Here is a 24,234-nt window from a genome sequence, read left to right on the forward strand (position 1 = left end):
TTTGATTTCTGACGTTTTCGGATCCAATTAGCTTGTGGAGAACGTTTATTTTTGCTTATGTGAAGCTTGGGTAAGGTGAGGATATGATAATTCTATTTTAATTTCATTAAATTTGAGCTTTGATTATTAAATTAGATATATATGTGTTATAAATGTGTATTAAGTTGAAAAATAAATAATTGGAGCTTGAAATTGTGAATATTGGAACTTGGAGGAAACTGAGCTTAGAGTTTGTTGAATTTTGAGGGGCTGCCTTGATTTTGAATATATTGCTTTGGTCATTACGTGAAAATCGGCCAAGGTATGGTTTAAGTTTCTTGCATTTAATATATAATGTTCTGTGAAAACTTAGGCTAGATGACCATAGGATAAGTTGGATTGCATGTGTATATTTAATACTTAGTATCCTGTTGATGAACATGGTTGGTTTGGTGCTTGTTGATTAACTGGTGATTTTGGTGAATTATTAATTTGAGGTATAACTATTGTGGAGGTTGTTGTGATAATGAGGTATTTTGTGTTAAAAGCCTAGGATTTGTGAACTATGATTCTTAGTTAAATTTTGGTTGTTGGATTTGAATATTGTATGAGTATAATTGTTAATCTGAGGTAGATTTATTGTGGTGATTGTTATGATGATGATGAAGGGTATATTGAATTGAAAAGAATGCATGTTTGGACCCAAAAAGGGTGGCAAAGTCCGAGTTTTATAGGAGATGCTGCCGAAATTTTATAAAAATTAGAGATTTTATTTATATGATTATTTAAAAGATTTAGATTCAAAGGTTATATGGTTTGATTTTGAGTTATTAAGAAAATGAGTATGTTTTAAGTTTGATTCATTTAAAAAAGAATGAATTATGTTTTGAATTGGAACTATTGATGGACAGAGTGGGAGGTGTGATAATGAAGGATAAGGATTGAATATGATTGATATATGATGATGAATGAGATGCAATTGAGAATGATGTGGATGTTGATGAATTATAATTGAATTATTTATATGGCTTATGAATTTGAATGATTTGAGATACGAGATTCCCTGGGTAAAGTACCGTGACTTGCCACCACGTGTACCAGGTTGATAACTCGATACTCTGTTGACCCTACGATGTAAGGGTGACCGGGCACTATAAATTCCCAGGAATGTAACCACCATTGAGCAATATTGATTATTTGAGAAAAAGCTATGCATAGACTCTTGGGGATGTATGTCGAGGGACAGTCTAAGATTTTTGGACTTGTCAGGTTGGCTGGATAACCGACAGATGAGCCTCATCAGCCATAGGACAGGCATGCATCATATGCATATTACTTGAATTACTTGCTTGTACTTTAACTGGGTGTGCCTAAATGTACTTGCCATGTTAAGTGTATATCTGCTACCTGCAGTATTTGTAACCTTCTTGTGTTTGTCTTTATATGTTTATTTGTCTGTGAAATGCATAATGGAGTTGGAGGTATGGAGGAATGGTAGTATGGAATTTAGATTTAAGGTTAAGTTAAGTTAGGTTTAGATATTCTTAGAAAACCACCTTTTATGGCTTCTGTTTAATAATTTAAGCTCTATAACCTGAGTGTCGGCGTTCTAGGATTGCCTCTGGCATTCCCAGGACCTTATATATTATGTGTGTGGCACCTTTACTATACTGAGAACCTTCGGTTCCCATTCCATACGATGTTATTGTTTTTCAGATGCAGGTCGAGAGGCATCTCACTAGGCGTCTGGATACCTGAGGCAAAGTGGTTACTGGGTTTTTTTGTTGTACTGTGATATATATATATATGTACTTAGCTTTCTCTCCACATAACTTATTATTTTTTATCCTCTTAGAGGTTTATGGAGAGGCAGGATTATGTTTATGTAAATTTGGGTTTTGGATATGTATGTATATATGTGTAAATATTCTCCAGCAAGTCTTGACTTCGCGGGTTGAGCTAGGAGCTTGTTAGTTTGTATCTTTGGCACTCTATGCCTACTTTTATTATCTTATGTTTAATAGCTATAGTCTTCTTAGCACGCAAGTTAACTCGTTTCTTGAGCGTTGCGCTTTTATTTTGTGATTTTTATTTTCCTCTATTCTTCAAGGCTCCTATCATATTATAATCCTTCTGCTATTATATGTACACATTTTCTTTTAGAGGTCGTAATACCACACCACCTCTGTTTTACGACTTAAGCGTAAAGCTCAGTGTGGTATGGTGTTACATTGTATATTCATAAAAAAATGAATGTTAAACAGTAGTATGAATGCTTAACTAAACTAAACATGTGCCTCTAAATGTTAGATATTCTCATTTCTCAATCCTCAAATTAGGGGAATAGGACACATGCCTCAATTTTTGCATTATTTTTAAAATTAGAATCATAACAAGTTCCCACAAATAAACACAATTTACAAACATAATTTAAAAAATAAAAGTTCTAAGACTTGAAAAATTTAAAAATCATAATAAACAAAGAATTAGGACAAAGAATGAACAAATCATACTTAAGACTCCATTGGAAGATGCAACGACAGGGGCGATGTATGAGCATCTTTAGTAGCTTTTCTAGTTCATTATCCTAATAAAACTAATGAACTTGCTCTAAGTTCCATATGTTTTGGTCAATGTACTTTGAGTGCTTTGTGCTACGTATATTTATAGAAAAATGATTGAAAAAGAAATAACAAGAGCAAAGAAGAAAGACAAGAAGAAGATGGTCATCCCAGGGATGCCACAAGCTTGGGCGTGCCACGCCTAGCCACTGGCGTGCCACGCCAAACATAAGCAACCTCCAAGGAGCCAAGCATGGCGTGTCACGCCTTCGACCATGCACTTCTAGAGAGCCATCCTCAAGCATGGCGTGCGCCCTGCCAATGGCGTGTCACACCTTCGTGCCTCACCTCCAGGGACGCCTCAAGTTTGGGCGTGCCATGCCCTCTCTTGGTGTGCCATGCCTTCAACCCCATCCTTGAATGGGCGTGCCATGCCATTATCTCAAGTGGCACGTTGGGCACAAAACAGGAGGCCCTCCATGATGCTAATACAAGGGTGTGGCACGCCACCATCACCAAGTTTGACCAACTCTCCAAGTGGCACGCAACCGTCACCAAGTGTCACGCCTATGCCTCACTTTCTTGGGCCAAGCTCCATTGACCACTAAAGTACCTTGGCATGTCACTCCACATTCACAAAGTGTCACACCAACTCCCCAAGCCCAAAGATCAATTGCATGGTCCATGATTTCAAATAAGCAAGTGCCAAGCTTTGAATTTCAAGTTCAAAGAGAATATCACTTTTTGTTGAGATTAATTAGAAAATATTTTATTTGATTCTGTATTTAAATTCGAAAAGTAGGTTTAGAATAGAATATAAATAAGTCCAAAGAGTTTTTCTGGGGATACTTTAGTTTTCTCTGATTTTAAATTCTTGTTTTTGCTTCTACACTATGAGTCATTAATCTCCTCTATTAAGGTTAGGAGCTCTATTGATTATGATGGACTAATGTTATTGTTTTTCTACTTTTGATTAATGCATAGATATTTTTCTTAAGAAGCAAGTTTCGTTCTTCATCTTAAGGGTTGGAATGTATTGAAAAATAATTATAATCTGATTTAAATTCTATTATTACTTTCAAAAAGTTGATTACTGGAATTAAGCTTGAAACTTCTTCTCATAATTCCTTAAGTTTTTAAAACTAGTTTTGATAAGTGACATAAAATCAACTAGGATTAATCCTTAAGAATTGTGTGGCTATAAATCAGAAATTGTGCTTGACCTCTTATCATAACAAATTGATCAAGGAATTGACAGTTTATTAGATTAAGAGAAATTGAATCACCAAAGAATTGGGGTTTGATTAACTATGGTTTGTCATAGATACATCTCTGCATGATCAATGTGGATAGCAAGAAGCATTTTTTCTAAAGGTTTAATATCTCCAAAGCCTTAACGTTTTTATTCATATTACTTTTCCTAATCGTTCATAACTGCTTTCTTTTAAATTCTCTATTTTTGACATTTAATACCTCTCAGACAAGTTTTCAATCAGTATAATTAGAATAGTCAATTAATCATTGCTTGCTCAGTTCATTAATCCTCGTGGGAACGATATCCACTCACCGTAGTATTAGTTGATACGATTCGGTGCACTTGTCGAGTTGGTTTTACAACCATCAGGAGGTGCAGAGGCTGAGAAGGATTGAGTATCACGGCCAGCACAGTGCCAAGAACGACGCAGAGAGTGAAGATGACGGAGCACAACATAGCGGCCGAGAACGACGACGCTGAGAATGACGGCGCTGCTAGACGGCATGAGACTTCGATAAACAGTGGAAAAAAATGGCAGTTGCTGGATGGTGATGGCAGAGAGGAGTAGAGGACTATGATTCTGTGATTGAGAGAGGAGAGTGGAGACTGATACTGAGTGAGTGAGAAAGTAGTTTGTGTGCATGAAGCCTAAGTGAGAGAGGAGTTTGCGCCATGTGAATGAGAGAGGAGTGAAGGCACTTTTTTAGAGGGAGTGGGTGAGTATGAGTGGATTAGGGTTTAGGTAGGTCAAGTGGGGATCTTTTTCTAAAATTAACTTACGTAGTTAAATTTATCGGTTCGGTTTGGTTTGGTTCAAGTTTTTTTGTTAAAACCAAACCGAACCGAACCGAACAAAAAAAATAATTTTTTTTTTAGTTTTTGGTTCGGTTATCAATTTTTTTATTTCGGTTGATTAGTTTTGTTTGGATTATATCAGTTTTGAACATCCTTAGTCTCTAGTGCTAAGCTCAAAACCACGGGAATGGATCCACTACGGTGTGGGAAAAAATGGACAAGGGCAAAGGTTCGTTATTAATTAAGTCTTAATCATATATATTTATTAAATGAATAAATTATTATTTGTATCCATAAAAGATACGAACGCTGATAAATATATGAGTCTGTATAAGATACCAAATATAGATGTACAAAAAATAATTGTATTGCAGAGGAGGTTCTTTTTGAAAAAGAAAGATGGACGACCTAGTTTGGCTCTTGAATGGTGAAAGATGATACATGCATCGAAGAATCTAAGAGACTTGGGAGTGGGAGATGCGGTAGTTTGTAATACTGCTTTACTGTTTAAATGATGGTGAAAATTCTTTAAGGAGAACTGTCTATTGTGGAAGAAGGTTGTGTGCTCATACAATAACTTGAACCCTAATCCGTTGTTGTCAACTCAATATTACCAATAAAAAGGAAGTCCATGAAGAGATATATGCCATCAATTGCAAATAAAGAAGCAACATGTGAGAGAGAAGATAATTGATGGACTAGCTATTGAAGTTGGGGATGATAGATCAATCAGATTCTGGGAGAATAGATGGTTACAAGTTAGGAATCTAAAGAACTCCTTTCCAAGGTTCGTCTTAATTTCAAACAAAAAAATCTGTAATTGGGGATTGTGAATTATAGGATGGCTTAAAGTGAGTTTGAAACTTTAGACAGAGGAGAAAATTTTACCAATGGGAGACAGAAATCTTGAACCAGCTGCTTAATGTCTTGCATTCTATTAGATTAATAGCAGATATACAGTAGAATAAAGTGGTGTGAAAATTTGACAAAGAAGACATTTATTTTATTAACTCATTTGTGTAAGTATTATAAAAAGAGACTTTATTAGATGATATAAGTAGCTACATATTCACAAAAAAATTGGAAAGGATTAGTTTTTTCAATTGAATTGTTTACCTGGTTTGTTCTATAGTAGGGTGAGTCAATATTAAAGACCGATTGAGTAGATTGGCATCATTGAATTTTGTAATAATGTGTGTTCTGTATAGAAAGGATATTGAAACTATATAATACTTGTTTGTTATTTATATGTTTTCTTGACAAGTGTGGTATGCATAAATTTTTTATGTTAGGCGTGATTGGATCATCCCAAATACTATTAAAGAATATTTTGAGAATTGAAATATCATACCATTTGAAAAAATACATGAGTAAGAAGCGGTTAATTAAATTCTTTTCTGTTATAAGAAATATTTGGTTACTCAAAAATGGTGTGATATTTAAGAACAAGAGAACAAATGTGGTGGACTATATTTCTATATTGTTTTATTACTCTAAAAAAATAATGTGGTAGTTAATTCAATGTTGTTGATAATTATATGGAAGATGACATAAAAATTATTGTAGCATGTAGATTTTATGTTATTGTCTTTATTTATCTTTTGTTAGTTGTACGCTTCACCTAGTGTATTAAATTTTTTCTTAAAAAAAACGTTACAAATTATTTTATATATTTTAAAATCTAAAAATTAAAATATCCGATATTAACAAATTTTAAAACTAATTTAAAGTGTCCAATATATAAAAATTTTAGTATTTTTAAATAACGACAAATATTATAAAGTTAAAAACACTACTAATAGTAATAAAATCCAAATACAAAAAACAAAAAAGAAAAAAGGTTTTGAAAAACTCAGAAAGGATTTGAATTATGGAGGAAAGCGACAAAAGAAGACTAGTACTGACTAGTTGGATTTCCAAGAGTTCCTCTTCCCCTCATGTTTTGTTTACAGTTTACACAATGCAAAAACAACATTAATTATTGGGAATCAATTTTCCCAAAATGACCCTCTTTTTGTTTTTGTACTCTTCTGAGTAACTCATAAATAAGCCACTACCTTGTGCCACAGTTTCATAACAGCTTTAATTCAAACTTTCAAATACTCCATTCTTTCTCTCTTCTTCTGGGTAGGCATTTTTTTGTTATTATTTTTTATTTTTTTATATTTGCATTTGATGAGAAAGTTCTCTTAATATCATTCTTTGGTTGCTTTCAGATCCTTCCAACAACAGTGTTAGCTGATTTAACTCCTTCAATATATAGCCATTGGTGAGTGCTTCTTCAACCTGAATTTTCTTTAATTTTCTTCAATATATGTTTGTATTTCCTCAATGATATTTTTCGCAGATTTTTTTTCTACTCATTTTTTCTTAGGAAGAAAATGAAATGAATAGTTCATGTTATTCCCCCCAAGTTTCTAACTTTCTAGTACTTTTCTTCAGTTCTGAGTTTGTTTTTGTTTTTAAATTTTTTATTTTAAATTTTCTTGCCCATCAAACACATAAATACACACACATTCATAGGATCATTATGATTACTACTATGTGATGAAGATCTTATTCTTTTGAGTGCCTTTTTGTTCATAGCATTTTCTGTTCTTTTTTACTGGTCAGATCATTTCAATATTTCATTTATTCATCTTTTATAGAAAGTTTTTACCACCTATAATAAATGTTGCTTTTAAAACCGTTTATTATTGCTTTCAAGTATTTATGATTTATGACTGAAACTGATGAAATAAGTAACAATGATTTTACATCCATGACAATTATTATAAATTGATTAAAATTATGAAATCTTCAAATATTCATTTATGTTAGAAATTTCCGTTTTTGGCTGTGCAATTTGTTCAAATGGTAAGGATGTTTTTCCCCCTTTATATTAAAAATGTGATATTTTTATATTTCATTTCAAAGCATTTGGCATTATTACTGTTCTGTAAGTATTTATTGAATTAAATTGATATAAAGTGATTGATATATAGAATAAAATAATTTTATCACTCTCATTGATGCTTGTATATGTCTGGCATAATTAAATATTTATATAAAAATATATTGATAGTGCACAAATTAAATGGTATTCTTTTGAAAAAACTTTTTGAGTTCTTGACATGCATGCGTTGCAGAATCTTTCTGTTCCACTTCTTTGTCTTACGTTATGTTTGGTTTCATGAATTTGTTTTCTTGTTGGATTTTTTCTACCAAACATGGCACTAGAGAATATTGTTTACCATGTTTATGTTTGGAGGGACTTGAGAAAGAAAACAAATGTAAATGTCCAAATTAAATTATTATTAAGAGCATTGGAAAACTTGTTCTTGTTAGATAGCTAAACTTTCAACCGTTTTTATTTTATCATGTTACTTCTTTTTATGTTCATATTTAACTAACTATTTCTTATTTCCATGAATTTTTGAAAAAGCTGTTTTCTACCCACACATATTATTTGTTTCTCCTTTATTATGCTAGATTCTCAAGATTTTTTTTAACAAAAAGTTACTTTACGTCTTTTATAACTTCTGTGTAACTAAGGGTAAAAGACTAAAATTATAGTGATAAAAAAAGTTATATTTATACAAACTTTTTAGTTTAATTATAAGCTTTGTTGGGATATTTTTATACATTTTATCTAATTGAAAAATTTGAAAATTAAACTAACCTTTTTCAATCGTGTATTTTGTCTTTTTTTTTTGTTTTTATTGGTTGAAAAAAAATAATATTTGAATATGAAGTACAGGATATCTAAATCAATATCAAAGAATTAGGAACAATTTTTTTAAAGTAGTTTCTATTTAGTTTTTTTTTTTTTTGTTAGACGTTTTTAGCCCCGCTGTCTATAAAAAAAATTATTTGTATTATTTGCACATTGCATGATCCTTTTACATCTAATGTGAAGGAATAATTTGCAACTTCAATTTTTCAACTTTAGGGTAAAACTATTTGAATCGATCTCTCTCTCGGAGTGGTACCCCTCCATTTGATTTATGATGTGGGGTCTTTGATGCCTTTGGTTTCCTATATGGGAGAGACAATTTCAGAAGAAAATGGATTTTCTACCAACTCATGATCTTTTTCACTTCATCCGAGTGTAACTTTAATCATATCAATTTATCAAAAAAAAAAAAAAATCAATATAGAAAGATATTTACTTAATCAATGTGAGATTCATCCAAACATTACATCCTTTAATCTCTACTATAAAAAAATATTATTCATGCTTGTAAAACATTTAATAAATGTTATAAGATACTAATAAATTACCATTAAATTTTCTTTAAACATTAGAAATATACAAGCATTTCTCATGAAAGTCACACCCCACAATTTCAAGGTGACACAAAATCTTGACACTTGATCCCTCACAATAATTGAGTTACCAACTCCAATCCCATTTGCAGTCCACAACACTTATATTAATTTTATTTCATGTTTTTATCTTATGATGTTGGCCACTAGAACTAACACCTTGATATGCTTCTACTAGGTGCTTCAAATCAATGTTAATAATAGGACACGTGAACCAAAGACTACTTTAGAATACCAAGCAGAAGCCAAGGTAAAAATAAAAAAAAAAAAAAAGAAAAAAAAAAAAGCAACAAAATGTGACTACTATTGAAGTTTGTTCCCCAGTGTGCACTCCATTATATACAACCACTTTGGGGTATGGTGGGGTCTACTTGCATTTAATGGGAAAGTGAGGGAGTTTAACTTCTTTTTTTTGTTATCGGTATCATGTTTGCTCATTTGCAATGGGGTCAGATAAATTCATTTTACCCTGGTTTAATTTTCATATTTTCAACTGAAAAATATTTTACACAATAATTAAATCGCAACTGTTCTTTTAAATAATTATTCACATAGTGAATATAAAAAATAATTATTTTTACTAACTTAGTATTACATAATTTTATACTAAGAATATATTAAAATTATATATATATATATATATATATATATATATATATATATATTATTGAACTTAAATTTATTGATTTCTGTATTTATCAAATTTTATTATTACTTTTTTCGCTTTTAAAATTTGGTAGATCATAATTTAGTTTATTATTAACAAATTAAGAATGTATTAGGACAGTATTTAGAAACTATCTTTGTGATGCAAATTCAAACATAATGAGATAGTTAAGACTAAATATTTTTTTTGATAATTTTGATAATTAGAGATGGGAAAGAAATTCTTTTTCATTGTCTAGTTTTTCCTATTTCTACATTTTGAAAGCATAAAAAAATGTTATATTTCTCCAAATCTGTCTTTACCACTAAATAGATTAATTTACTCAATCCCTCCATATTTTTATCATAAAAACAATTTTCAAACAATACCACTTTTTTAAAATGATAGAGATACTGAGATCAAAGAGTAGTAGGCTTCATACATGTAACAAAAAATTCAACTTTTACCGCTCTTTTTACAAAGCTTTTATAAACAAAGCAAAAAGTACTGAATAAAGTAGGCTCTGAGAACTCTGCATGCTTTTGCTCTTTGGGGTGATATTAAAGGCACACTTTCATTGCATGTCAATGTTTTGAAACACAGGACCATTGTGATTGTGGGGGCTACTTTCTTCACATTCATTTTTTTTAGAGTGGATCATATGCCCCTTTCTATAGTTTCTGCTGATATTAATTTAATTTTTGATATCTTCTTGTTTAAATAATTAAATCAAAATTGATATATTTTAGTTTGGTTGTCATAGTTGTAGTGAGTTGGCTTCTTTATGACAATGTAGGTTGAATTCAATTCAAGGGGCCATAAATTGTTTCATCGCAATTGATGTTTATCCTTTATCTATTCTCTTACCTAATTTTGGTTTGGGAATAATAAAGCCTAACCTCCATTAACCATGAAAATTTGTCCTTTTTGTATGTTAAAGATGTTTATTTAGTTAAATCTTGAAGAATGTTTTTCTCATAGTCATAGTCCTTTCTATCGTGTCAAAAAAAAAAAAAAAGAGGGGCCACTACGAAAACAGCAACAACAGAGCCTTATCCCACTAAGTGGAGTCGACTATATGAATCAAATGACACCAGTCCTATCATGTGAAACTGTTTACGCCTAGAAAAAATTCATATTAATTTCAATGCATAAATCTACTCTTTCTATTTGATTATAAATAAATGGGGACATTGTGCCTGTTGTGCTATTTATTATATCTATAGGGGCTGGTTCTGCCTATGAACCTTATATGTGTATTGCATCTTCATATTTATTACGTCACTCATTTGAAACTGCACTGTTGTTACTCTTAGCAGGTGTGACACTGTTAGCTAAAAGATCCTTCAAAGTGCTGCTGTGGGACTTGCCATAATCAAGGATATAAAATGCCAAGATCAAGGTATGATATATCCTCTTATTCCTATTACTGTTGAATTTTACATGTTATTTATGTAATTTGGTTTTTTTCTTCTTCAACAACTGATCAAGGAATGTTGTTGAATTCAGCCTATCCAATATTACAGACCAGTCCACACTATTGCTCTAACATACCATATTCTTTGATGGGTGAAGTCATGATGACATCATACATCTTCATATCTGTTAATGATGAAAAATGCTTTTGAGGCAGCAACATATATCTGATTTTAGTTCAACTTAGATACTCAGTGCTTATTGTAACCTCCTTGATCAAACTGTTGAAATTTCAACAGATGAATTCTTCACAAGTTATTTTTATTCGTCTAATCTCTAAGCCATTAATCCTGTATTCATGTTATGAAATATTTTTTGAAATTTAATCTTATAAAAGTAACATAATTTAAATGTGAAAACTGTGAAGTTACTGACAATAATGTAAGTGTGTTCTTTTATGCAGGGGATCAGATTTGCCTCAAAGGCATTCACCTCGAGGTCCACATCAACTTCGGACATCGAGTTCCGACTCGGATCCATTGCATCATCGGCCAATCGCAGACCGCAGTCCAAAGCTAGGAGACCGGCGTTCGCCAAGAGGTGCTCAGTCTGAGGCACTGAATCAGAAGAAGCTAGGAACACGCATTGCAGATTTGGAATCGCAGCTAGGTCAAGCACAAGAAGAGTTGAAGATGTTGAAGGACCAGCTTGCTTTGGCAGAAGCTGCGAAAAGAGAAGCTCAAGATGAACTAGTCAAGAAAGCCGAGAAATTAGAAGTGCCGGCCGTGGCAGAGAAGTTCCAAGAAAAATGCACATCAAAGAATCCTCTTCAAGAATCTAACAACAAAACTGAAGCAACTATGCTTCAGGATGGTGTTGTACCAGATGAAAATCAAGAAGAGACTGATGTTTTCGAAGTCCTCATCGAAAAGGTAGCAATTGAAGTTGCCAAACCTGATCAAGTGCAAGTAGAAAAGGAAACTAAATCACTTGAACAGGACTTAACTGCACCCGAAATTTCGGAGCTGAACAAGCCTTCAGTGGATGAACTGATGAAACTAAAAGATGATGAGATAGCATTGCTAAAGTCCAGTTTGGAGGAGAAAGTGAAGCAATTGGAGACCGTGAATAGTGAGAATGAGAATTTAAAAAACCAATTGAACGAAACGGATTCAAAAGTTTCGGCTGCTGCAACAAAGGAAGAAGAAATGAAGCTTCAGCTGAACAAATTGGGAGAAGAATTGGAGGCTGGAAAGTCCAATGCAGACAAGCTGAATGAGAAGTTGACAACTACAGAAGCCGAGAAGGAGGTGTTGGAATCAGAGATGAAGAAGCTGAGGGTGCAAACAGAACAGTGGAGAAAAGCTGCGGATGCGGCAGCTGCAGTGCTTGCAGGCGGCATGGATATAAATGGCAGGATCCCTGAGAGGTGTGGCTCCATGGACAAGCACTTTGGTGGCAATTTTGAGACACCAGCCGGAAGGTACAATGGATATGTTGGTTCTCCAGGTATGGCTGATGAATTGGATGATGGTTTTGGAAGTGTAAAGAGGAAGGGTTCTGGGATCAGAATGTTTGGAGATTTATGGAAGAAAAAGGGCCAAAAGTGAAGTTGTGTTACTCTAAAGGCAGAAGCTGCAAAAACAGTTGCTTACTGTTTTGTGCATATATTTCTGGTATCTTGTTTATTTGTGGAATTATTAAGGGATGAGACTATTGCATAAGGGTATGCAAGCAGTTATTTAGTTATGTGAACTTCCGAGATGGGTTAGATATTTTCCTTGTTTTGTAAGCAGATTCTCTAATCTGCACTACTGCTAGTAGGTAGTATCTTGTATAACATTCAACCGTTTTCAGTTCTCACTTCAGTGTGATTCTTCTGAAGTCTCAACCTTCCAGTGTAATGTTTGGCACTAATCAAGTTTGTATTGAGGTGTAGGGAATAAGCATATCAGATAATCTACCCTAAGAATTATTGGCATAAAATTATGTTAAGATTGATAAATCAATTACGATATAAAACTATGAGTTTGGATATCATTAAAATGGATGATGCCCCAACTTAACAATTTATATTTTGATTGGAAAAACTACAGGAGAAAACCAATACAGCCCACTATATGTCAACTAATTCCTATTAAAGTTTTCATTTAACTCTAAAACCTACATTCATAGATCATTTCCATCCAGATAATAAACATTCATAAAATGAAATTCATAATAAGCTTCTATAGGCCATTTTCATACTAAAAAACGTCATGCTCATATTTTTTTTTCCTCCCCCTTTTTTTTCCTGCTACATTGATTTTACCAAGCAATAACATTTTGGCAAAAGCTTTAAAAGCTAAAACCATGTATTTCTATTCCACAACAAAAATGCATGTTGCATTTGCATATTGCACACCCATTCCCATCACATATTCAATTTACAATATTATGGGAGCAATCTTAAAATGAAATAGAGCAGGAATATTAATAACTACTGATCCGAATCATCACCATCACTTCCATAGCTTTGACACAAGGATTGTAGTCCCCCAGTAGAATTTGCATTGCTATCCACAGTTTTCTTTTGCTCTGGTTCTGCGACACCTTTTGGATCTGAAGCCACTGGTTTCTTAATAACAGAAATCCTCACCAAAGGATTAGGCTTTGCACTGCCACCATGGGAATTTCCTGCAAATAACCAACAGATTGCAAAATTGTGTAAGATTTCCCTGTTGATAGTGTTATCAAACGTGTCTCGGAAAAGTATATCACACATATATAGAGCATGCTTTGATAATGATACATATTCAATAGTTGGGACATACCTTGTTTGCCAGATTCATCCAAACTGACCTTTGTTAGCGCGTCGGTTGCTTTGCCGGGAGGTTCTTTGGAAGGCTTTTGTCTCTGTAGACAGGCACATCAAACATTAGCTATATTAATCCCATAATTACATCTCATTTTTCTTTCTTTCTTTTTTTTTTTTTTTTTTTGATAAAAGAAAATTTTATCAAGATGAAGAAAATGATATTACAAGATTCGGGGATAAGAGTTTCCCCATACAAAATTTCAACATCTTAAACCACAGATTTACCAAGACATTTGATAGTTCCCTTCCAAATTTCAAGTTTCAAAGGCCAGGAAAAAAATGGACAGTTCTCTTTAAGCTTTCACTAGCAAACAAAGGAGTATGTCATTAGTTCATTAAATTCAACTTGGTCCCCAATTCTAAATCAATTCAAGCAAAAGGAGCTCATGCTAGCCACGGATTACTCTTCCCTTTCGCTCATAAAATTTTTGTTCTGTAAGGAAAATGTTTTGCACTTCTGCCATCCATAAATTTTAGGTTTGAAAAACAGTAAAACAAAGGAACGATAGCAGTAGAGTGCCCAGTGAATGTGGGATATAAGACTTAAGTTCAAAGTGCATTTCTGAACCTTCAGGTCGATTTCAAGTCTGACATGAGATGCTGAAGAGTGATTAAGCTATACTTTACTAGGTCCACAAAACATAAAGAAAACTCCATCACTACAGATATGTTACTAGACATACCTTTGGACTAGAACTGGAAGTTCCAACATGCCCATTTGAAAGCTGAGCCACCTCTTCTTCCTCTTCAATATCTTCATCACGAACTCTTCTAACATAATCATTTGAATTCTGTTGAGGATAGTACAAGGCAAACAATATGGATTAGTTTCAAACAACAGGGATGCAAACTTGAAGTGTAGCATAGCAGTACTTACATGGAAGACAACTGATTTTATTAATGCTTCATCTTCTTCTTCCAGTCTTTTTTCCTAAGAACATAAAATAGTAACAGTCAACTTGAAGTCCCAACTATAAATTAAAAGGATAACATTAGACAATCAGAATTAGAATGCTTAAAAATTACACAACCAGGATTAGACAATAATATTAGACAATCAGGATTTCCATCAATACTAAATTTCAGGATTGGCAATTCATTGGAATTTGTAGCCAAGTTCCCATCAAGTAAGCAGGTATTGTGCTCCAAAAACACTAACAATTTCAGACTGATTTTGTGATCATTCAGAAGAATATGAGAATAAGCATAGTTAAACAAGCATTCAGAAGGACTTTAGATTTCCTTATTGACATGGTACTTTTCAAATAGGTTCATGCCTAGGCATAACTTTCTTCCATTCCATGACAAACATTTCGTTTTCCTATTCAAGTATTACAAAACCAAGGAATGGTTTTACAAGTTGTTTCTGACAGTTGGATTCAGGCCATCTCTCAAATCTCATGAAAAATAAATGGCCTGAATAAAACCGGCATTGAATGTTGAGTCCTGCTAGGGAACCAATGGAATATTTGTACAATGTATACAATGGGTTATATATGAGTTAAAAAATGAACATCACCCATACTATCCAGAATAACTATCTGGGTACTAGGGATAATAAACGTCTCATGTCATGAAACCACTCATCCCAAAAGCTTAAGCTGATTTTGGAGTTCACCAAGGATCGAACTCTTGACCTTTCGGATCTAGAACTCTGATACCATGTCATGAAACCACTCATCCCAAAAGCTTAATCTGATGGGAAAAAGTAACACTAATGGTTACATCTCTAATACTGAATCGGACATCCCTAACCCTCCATTGTACACATTGTACAAATATTTCATTGGCTCCCTATACTTCCTCTTGAATATTTCATTACATTGAAGAGTTATGCAAATTGTAACCACAAATCTTTGAAAATCATTTGACATGATTTGTCAGCATTATCTATATTATCCATTAGCTAAAAGAAGATAATAGCAGCCAAAAATCTATAAAGCAAAAAAGAGCACATAGAAAGACATAAAAAACCTTGGGAAATGAGGTTTCACAATCAAATGCTTCATATTAAAATGTGAAGCAATTGCAGTTAGTATAGTGATGATGTGAATGTATAAATTTTCCCTTTTTCCTAATAGGAAATTTCTCACTGCTGAATGTAGATCAAAATCCATATTGCACAATGTTAAAGTTTTAATTCATAGATAAATAGTCATTGTGTACTTATTTTCTTTTCTAATCATCTAGACATCTAATCAACAATAAATACTTATAAAAGGAAATCTCCAGTACAAGGTTAATCTGCTGCACAGCAAGGGTGTTCGTACCTTATCATCTGATGTACGTTGCAAGGCCGCTAGCATTTCATCAACAGTGACAGTCGCATGCCTAGACTGGAAAATGAAAGAGACTTGAGTCAGTAATAACCAATTCACTGAAGGAAAACCATGCACAATCCAGTTTGTACATTGAAGCAAATGACCAAAAACTATAAATGTCAAATTTCAATGCCTCAAGTAGGCATGTATTCTACTAGACAGTCATTTTTAAGTACAAGGTCCCAATTTTATACATCATTATAAATTTATAATGCAGTTTACAGAGGCAAGTACCTTCATTGACTTCATCTCATCCAATGCGGCAAGGATGTCCATCTCTCTTTTAGAATCTAGGGTTCTATTCTCCAAAGACTTCATTGCATCCCCCATCTCCTCAGATTCCCTCTTCCGTTTCAGGCCATCAGCTTCCTCGTCCTCAGCACGCCAAGGTTCAAAATTCCTGGTCGCACCAGATTCAACCACATAATCTGAGTTCTGAGGATCAGTTTTCATAGTAAGTTCCGCCGAGCACTTAGTGCACTTAAAGTAGAACCTAAAAATTTGAATCCCCAAATATGTCTGCACAGTGATCAAACAGACATACACCAAACGTCAACCAAAGGTCAAGAAATTACAAACAAAGACCAAAGCAGAGTAAGGCAAATAAGAGCATGCTGAATGCCAATACCCTCCGAGTATCATGAAGGTTCACATCAAACAGCAACATACACATATATCACCAGAAGTCACAGCGAGTCAAACAAAAATGAAGTTAATAAATAAACAACAAAAAATTGAAATTCAACAAAAGACGAGAACTTTACCGTGCCCATCAACCAACCCCTACCAGAATTAATCTGTATACACCACAAGTTTTAAAAAAATTTAACCCAATAAGATTACAAAAACCCTTAGCTAACGGACCTGTCATTGCATAGGAATTAATTAATCGCATCCCTAAACGATACAAACCAAATTAATCTCATCCCTAAAAGATACAAATTTTAGCATCACCACTAAGACACATTTCAAAATTGCAAAATCAAATAAACCTAAGAAACAAAAAACACTGAAATTGAAGAAGAGTGTTTATTAGTAAGGGTACCTCGCCAATGACATCTTCCTTGCGCGAGTTGAACTTGGTGCCCTTGTAGATGTAATTGCCGCAAGTGTTGCATCTGATGCTCATGGGAAGCATCATGCGAACCTTGATCTGCTGGTTCTTCGGCCTCCGAGCCCTCGGAAGCTTCGCCGGATCGAAGTCCGGTGGGTAGTACTTGTTCAACACCTTCCTCTCTCCCATCTTCTCTCTTCTCCCTCTTCTTTTGCTTCTGCTTCTGTTTCAGTCACTAAAACAACCACAAAGATTCAGACTTGAAATTAATAATTTAATTAAATAAGAAAAAGGAAAGAGGGAAGAATAGAATCCTCAATGGTTTGCACTGCACTCACCAGGGAGAGGGTTAGGGTTTACCGAAACACCAACACTGGCGCCAAACAAATTCAGAGGAAAATATGAAGAAGAATCGAAGACGACGAATCGCGGGAAAAGTAATCTGAAATAATTGACGGTGGCGGAGGAGGCCTACGAGATTGCAGGGAGAATGAGGTGAGAATTTCGATACGAATTTTGTAAACTAATCAAATCAAAATTCAATATCAATTGTTTTACTCTTTGGGGTGCGGTTTAGATAAACTATTTCCTGTTTAGTTTTCGGTCAATAATTATTTGTTGACTTTGGATATGAAGCTACAAACACATGACTGGGCTTTTTAACAACTTTTAAGTTTTAACGAATTCTCTTGGAGCACAGGCCTAAAAGAATCTTTTCAGAGCCCAAAACACTTAGGAATTGTTTGTTTTTAGAGACTTTTAATGCTGTGTTTGATGGTTGGACATGGAACAAAAATGTCAGTATGAAACCAACTTGGGTTAGTCGAGTGGTTAGCTCATTCGTTCGTTTAAGCAAGTGTTGGGAGTTTGAATCCCGTCTTGTGCATGCAGCAATCTATTGGCCAGCGGCAGACCCTTAAATAGAGCTCAGATTCGCGACGGATTAGTCCTTGACTTGTCGGATTTAGGGATACCGTGGGCAACCAAAAAAATATCAATATGAGAATATAAAATTTTAGTCTATTCAATATTTTTAAGAAGTAAGATACAAGGACTAAAATTTTAATAATATTTTTTTAATAATTAAAGATATTTTAGTAAATATTTTTATTTTATATTTAAATTTAAATCTTCTAAATTTTGAATTTTATTTTAGAGAGTAAAATGTGATCTATTACTATTTATTTCATAAGTAAAACTAAAAAAATATAAAAAAGAAAACATTTAAGAATAAAAAATTACACTTTATCCTTTCAAATAAAAATTTAAAATTTAAAAGATTCAAATTCTTCATATTTATATTTATCTTAAATCAAATAAAATACTAAAATATAACTCAATTTTATATACTTTACATCAAATATAATATAAAAAAATTAATTTAATTTTAATCTTTCAATTTTTATCTCTTAATTTTAGTCTATTTTTCAAATGCACACTTAAGATACAAGAGTTTCTTGAACCAAAAACAAGTCAAAAGCTTGGGATAACTATTATCTAATCACTTAATCAGTATAACTAATAATCAATTTACCTAATTTTGTTTTTGGTGACTCATCAATTTACCTAGTTAACATCAAGTCATCAACTTAACATAAATAATTTATCTAAACCTAAATTAAAACTGGAAAAACTACTCATGAATAATTATTAATTGATAAAAAAATGTTAAAAAATTATCAAAAGTTATTATTTTTATTTAACAGTTAGTTATTAATATTTAAAAAATAAGTTAAAATATATTATTAAATTATTGAATTAAAAAAATTTGATTGATAATTAAAAATCTAAAAATAATAAATTTTGATAACTATCTAACATTTTTCAATAATAAATAACAATGAAAACTAATAAAAAACACTCCCCTGCAAAGACAAAAACGGAGTAAGCCATGGAGCAACTTCGGAACAAAGTTAACAAATCCGACTCAACCCGCCGATTTCGACGGAAACCCGGTCCCCGATCACTTGGCCGGATCGAACCATTTGTTGAAACGTTCCTACACTAGACTGTAGACTCAGAGAAACCTGGGTTAACCCCCAGTTTTGTTAGGAACCGGTGACCCGGCCGGTTTATAAAACCCGAACCGGGTCATGTATTTTTTTTATTTCTTTTGTTGAAGAAAAAAAAAAAAAAACAGTGGACAACGTGGTTTTAGTGGCTGCTGGAATCCTAATCTGTAATCACCTATCCCTCTCATCCATAGTCTATTGGCTCTCACTCTCACTCTCACTCTCACTCTCACTCTCACTCTCTCTCACTCCCACTCTCAATCTCTCTCTCTCTCCCTCTTTCTGGAATGTCTCTCTCAGTCTCTCGAATTCTCTCTTCTTCAATCACACTCGCCGGCGTCTCGTCGTGGTTCGTGTGTCGCTTCCTTCCCTTGGCTCGTCGTCGCCGGCGCAGAAGCAACGCAACCAGCAGCTGGCCCTCGCCGTCTTCTTCCTTCGTCGCCTTCCCTGGGCTCGTCCTCGCTCGTCATCTTTTGGCTTCGGGGCCTCGCTGTCGCTTCCTTCTTGCCGGTCTCGTGCCGAGTCTCCGTGGATCCTGGTGGTTGGTGAATCCTCTTAACCCCTGTTCTCTCTTTTTCGAGTTTTCCTTATTCTAATTGGATCAGTAAAATACATTTTTTCTTTTTCTAAATCCTGTGCTTATTTTTTTGCTTTGAAGGGAGTTAGATTTTGTCATATATGAGGCTAGGATTCTAGGAAGTATGGTATAAAGCTGATACTGAGTATGTATGGACTGATTTCTAAATTCAACAAATTAGTTGAATTGTGAATTACTCATGGTGTAGAGTTGTTGACTTGGATGTCTAAATCTGAGTCTTAGTCGCCCTTTAAAAAGAGCCAAGCTGTAGTCTTAATTATGAACAATTTTTTTTGCCTTTTAATCATATATGGAATATTGCCTCCATCTTGACCACATAATCACATTCGAAGAAATTTATAAATTTCATGTATGTGAAACATGTCCCCAGGCAGCAAAAGACAACAGAAGATATAATGGATAATGACTTGGGATTAAAAAGATCAGAACAGATAAGGTTAATATAGCATATATAACGAGATTTATAAATTAGTTGAATTTATGTTTTGCTAAGTTGATTTTAGTATTGGATTGTTTTAGTTAGTTTGTTGGCCTCAAAGAGAGCTCCAGAGCTTCCAAAAATATTTAAAAAATTACCCCAGTTTATTTTGTTGTATTTACCAATGAGCAACAATAGTTCTTAAAATCATTTTTAAACCCCAAACTTAATTAAATCAGTTAATTGCACCGAAATCGTTGTGTGAATCACGACGTCAAAAACACGGACATCTTTTGCCCTCATCCTTGCCCCAAATCCAAAAACGAACATTTTTTTTTGCTTATTTTTATGACTCTATGAATGCAACAATGCTTTGGCTATTAGAGTGTCTTAGTTTCTTAAATTATATCCAAATATAAGAGCAATCACCTCACTCTTCTGTCTAAGACGGCTTCCACCCTAGCAGCGGTAGGTGGCGATATTACACTGGTGAAGAGGAATCCGATGAATCAAGGTAGGTACTTTCCTTTTATCATGTATTTTCTTATTCTCCTATAATTTCTTTGCACGCATAGGGAGGTTTCTAATTTCCCTCTCTGGACATGATTCTATTAACTTTCATGTTGAATCTAACAAAGGGAAAGCAACTTTGTTTTCCCTTCTGCTAATTTTTGTGTGTATATAAGTTGATGATTTCATTTTATGGATGATTTTTGTTTTCTTTTTCTTCTAAGAAAAAAAAAACATATGCTCTTTTATGCCAAATATGCAAAGTATTAGGGTTTTTATGCTAGGAAAAGCAAAGTAGATGGTTAAAGAGCGGCCAACACGTGATGAAACCGTTGGTTACCGAGAGGGAGTCGGAGAGAAAAAATATTATAGTAGGGAGGGTTTCGCAATCTCATTCCTCAAATCAAATACTGGGAAACAAGATCGAAGAGTTTCCAGAGAAAACCTTTTCAGCTTAGCTTAGGATCTTCACCTTCCAGGTGGTCTACTGGTCCCTCCAAGATTCAATTGTGGCATCCGGATCAGTTGACTGTTTAGCTAAGTATTTCAACCGGACCCACCTATTCAATAGCGACCGCTCTAGAAATTCAGTGGCCCTAGGGAGAATCATAAGCAAGAGGGCGGCTGCAACGCTCATGTGCAATTGCGATTTCATGTTGATAGTTCCAGATGGATTGTTACCTTTTTTTTGTGATCAACACAACCACAAATGTCTTGATCCTCGGATTACTAGAATGCTGTGTAGCCATAGGAAAGTTTCTAATGTAGATATGGCTCATATCAACAACTTCAGGGATGGCGGTTTAGGACCTAAAATTTTTGGGCTACTGGCAAGTCAGTCAAAAGATTATGAAAATGTTGGGTATGGAAAATTTCAAAACAGAGGCGCCAAAGTCTTGGTGATGCTGTCTCACAGTTCTTGTGATGTTTGAAAAAATGAAGGACCCAACTCTTATAAGCACTTGAAGGACAATAAAAACCAATTGACAAATATATTTTGGTGTGATGGACGAAGTAGGGAAGAGTAAAAGATTTTTGGAGATGTTATTGTATTTGATGCAACATATAAAAATAATCGCCACTATTGCCCTGTCGTTGTATTTTTCGGGATAAACCATCACAACCAATCAATTGTGACACTAGATACCACTAATCTTATTGGACGACATTTTAGAAGAGTTCAATGTATTTGGTAATATTTGATTGGATTATTTTCCTTCACAAACTCATTTTAATTTGCACTTCTTGCCCTAGGATAGTTTAATGTATTGTTGTTTTATAATTTTTGGCTGAAGTGCTTGTTCGTATAGAGAATTTTGAGGCAAATAGGAAAGACCTATCAAACCTGTGTCCAAAAGAACCAATCAGCTACACAATATAATATTAAGTGGAAATATTTAACCTTTAATTTGTATTTCTTAGTAAGAAAGTTTTTTCAAGGACCCTTTGTTGCATGGTAATAAGACTGTGGGTACAAACCAGATATTACAGCTTATGGCTTTAGCAAATACGACTAAAATGGCTTGGTACCTACCATCATTTTTCTCCGTCACTCTTCCTAAAGCCCAAAGTGCAGGCTGATGTCGAAAATGGAGAATAACTAGAGTTGTTGATGGATCGTTATGTAGATAGCCAGATACATACATGAAGCCGTCGACAGAGCTTAACTTTGTGAGTGGAACATATTTTTACCCAATTCATGCCTCATTGTCATCAATTTTCTAAACAAGCCTAATACATTTATATTTATGGTATTTTATTTGTATATTGAACAATGACTTCGATGCAGATCTATGTTCCAATATATCAAGAAGAACATTCATGAGAAGATACTTTATCACTTAGACATAAAGATAGACTCGCAACATGAACTTGCAAGAAGAGCAAAACTAGAAATCATAGTAAAAGTTCTGTCTAGTAATATTTGATGAGATTATCTTTTGGCATAAATACATAAGATTTAATGTGGACCCTGAGGCATGGTTTCAAATTTTATCTCAATAGTGCTTAACAAGGCATGTGAAACTCAAATTATAGATGATACGAGGAGAATAAATATTTCGTTGCAAACAAATAATATTATAATCTCATTTCAGGTGAAGGACTACAAAATTCGTCTCTTGATAGCCGATTCATTAGTTTGCAGCGACTGCAACGAAATTGGAAATCAAGAACAACAGAGTGGTGGGATGCTTACAGGATTGCATAGTCCAGTTTAAAAGATGCTGATGTATATGATTTAAGCAAGCTTTTTGTCTATGTAACCTTGTGGTTGCTAGAATTGTGTTGGGAAAGAACTGGATTTATGCATATCCACGCAGATACATCACTTGATTATGCTTATCTATGTTTATTTTGTTAGAAGTAAACAATTAAATTTAATACTATCATGGGTTGTAGATTTATATGAAAAGTAAATGAAGGGCATTTGGCATGAGTAACATATGAAAAAAGGGTTATCAATTGATAAAGCACTAATTACATTTCAAAACAAACTAGATTAAGTATTTGATCTACGAAGACTTCACCAACAATCACTAAGAATAATATTATTTTCGGTTAAGGTGTAAACAATATTCTCACATAATCATTTTTCTATTTCTCTCTGCTAACAAAGTTTTTTTTTTTTTGTTTCCACGGTATTTCCCAACCTGATAGATCAAAGACTAATCTATTGCGGATCTGAGCTCTATTTAAGGGTCTGTCGCTAGCCAATGAGTTGCTATATGCACAAGACGGGATTCGAACCCCCGACACTTGCTTAAGCGGACGAGTAAGTTGACCACTCGATCAACCCAAATTGGTTTTTCTAGTAACAAAGTTAAATCCAACAACGTCCTTGTTTGAACTCTAATTCTACTACAAACTGTTAATAATAATAATAATATTATGGCTTCAAATTAAGGTCTTAAAAATAATTTAATTTTCTGTTATTATAAATTATTTAAAAATATAAAAATACCAACACAATGCGCAAGCTCATATATAAGGAAAAGAAAAAAAAAAGTAGAAGATGAAGAAAGAAAATTAAACACTCTTGAGTATATTAGAGTACAAGAACACACAAAAAATAATTCATTAAATTAAATAAAATTTAAATTACAAATTAAAATATATAGTATCTAAAATAAAAATATGTAGTTCCTCACATGATAAAAGAATTAAGTCAAATTAAACACATCACAAAATGTCATTTTTTAAAAAATAAAAAAATGTTAATACCTAAAGTTTAAGAAATAACCATGTCAGAATATATTTTGATTTTTCCTTTTCTTTTGTTAGAAAAAAAATTCATAAAATAAAATCAACTAACCTGTTGAAGATGCTTATAATTTTCCCAAACAATTAATCATCGCATTTTTTATTGCGTAAAATTAAAGAAAATTTGGTTAAAAATGGACTTACCAACTGCTACCTACTACCTAGGGTAGAAGCTGTCATAGATAGAAGAACAGGATGATGGCTCTCATATTTAGGTATAATAAGAAAAGAAAATTGTAACAC

The 24,234-nt window shown here is 33.4% G+C and overlaps 3 protein-coding genes across 8 annotated transcripts; 2 read left to right on the top strand and 1 right to left on the bottom strand.

Annotated features, from left to right (window-relative positions):
- The first annotated feature begins 6,563 nt into the window (after positions 1-6,563).
- On the top strand, positions 6,564-12,919 carry LOC130940950 (interactor of constitutive active ROPs 4-like). 6 transcript variants are annotated; one of them, XM_057869251.1, is made up of 5 exons: positions 6,564-6,717; positions 6,807-6,859; positions 9,077-9,148; positions 10,864-10,946; positions 11,424-12,919. In XM_057869251.1, exons 4-5 carry the CDS (start codon positions 10,933-10,935, stop codon positions 12,568-12,570), a joined length of 1,161 nt encoding a protein of 386 aa, XP_057725234.1. In that variant the 5' UTR covers positions 6,564-6,717; positions 6,807-6,859; positions 9,077-9,148; positions 10,864-10,932; the 3' UTR covers positions 12,571-12,919. The 6 variants fall into 6 exon arrangements, with proteins under 6 accessions (XP_057725234.1, XP_057725235.1, XP_057725236.1 ...); XM_057869252.1 differs by having other exon boundaries at positions 6,671-6,717; positions 10,861-10,946; XM_057869253.1 differs by lacking the exon at positions 9,077-9,148 and having other exon boundaries at positions 6,671-6,717.
- A 228-nt stretch (positions 12,920-13,147) lies between these two features.
- LOC130940952 (uncharacterized) lies at positions 13,148-17,777 on the bottom strand. The gene is made up of 8 exons (XM_057869257.1): positions 17,531-17,777; positions 17,184-17,427; positions 16,373-16,657; positions 16,088-16,153; positions 14,695-14,748; positions 14,501-14,608; positions 13,774-13,855; positions 13,148-13,636 (listed from the first exon to the last, which is right to left on the bottom strand). Exons 2-8 carry the CDS (start codon positions 17,379-17,381, stop codon positions 13,440-13,442), a joined length of 990 nt encoding a protein of 329 aa, XP_057725240.1. The 5' UTR covers positions 17,382-17,427; positions 17,531-17,777; the 3' UTR covers positions 13,148-13,439.
- Positions 17,778-19,083: 1,306 nt separating this feature from the next.
- LOC130940033 (uncharacterized) lies at positions 19,084-23,322 on the top strand. Its single transcript, XM_057868086.1, has 3 exons — positions 19,084-19,147; positions 19,333-19,745; positions 22,827-23,322. Exons 1-3 carry the CDS (start codon positions 19,084-19,086, stop codon positions 22,947-22,949), a joined length of 600 nt encoding a protein of 199 aa, XP_057724069.1. The 3' UTR covers positions 22,950-23,322.
- The last annotated feature ends 912 nt before the right edge of the window (positions 23,323-24,234 follow it).

This window comes from Arachis stenosperma, chromosome 7, assembly GCF_014773155.1.
Source record: "Arachis stenosperma cultivar V10309 chromosome 7, arast.V10309.gnm1.PFL2, whole genome shotgun sequence".
NCBI lineage: Eukaryota > Viridiplantae > Streptophyta > Magnoliopsida > Fabales > Fabaceae > Arachis > Arachis stenosperma.

Bases quoted from the DNA above. Each gene is read 5' to 3' on its own strand.
- LOC130940952 (XM_057869257.1), bottom strand. From the start codon at position 17,381: ATGGGAGAGAGGAAGGTGTTGAACAAGTACTACCCACCGGACTTCGAT. The intron at 16,154-16,372 runs GTACTTGCCTCT...TTCATTTTCCAG, and splicing joins ATGAGATGAAGTCAATGAAG to TCTAGGCATGCGACTGTCAC. The intron at 13,637-13,773 runs GTATGTCCCAAC...GGTTATTTGCAG, and splicing joins GGATGAATCTGGCAAACAAG to GAAATTCCCATGGTGGCAGT.
- LOC130940033 (XM_057868086.1), top strand. From the start codon at position 19,084: ATGGAGCAACTTCGGAACAAAGTTAACAAATCCGACTCAACCCGCCGA. The intron at 19,148-19,332 runs GTCCCCGATCAC...AAAAAAAAACAG, and splicing joins CCGATTTCGACGGAAACCCG to TGGACAACGTGGTTTTAGTG. The intron at 19,746-22,826 runs GTTGGTGAATCC...ATCTCATTTCAG, and splicing joins AGTCTCCGTGGATCCTGGTG to GTGAAGGACTACAAAATTCG.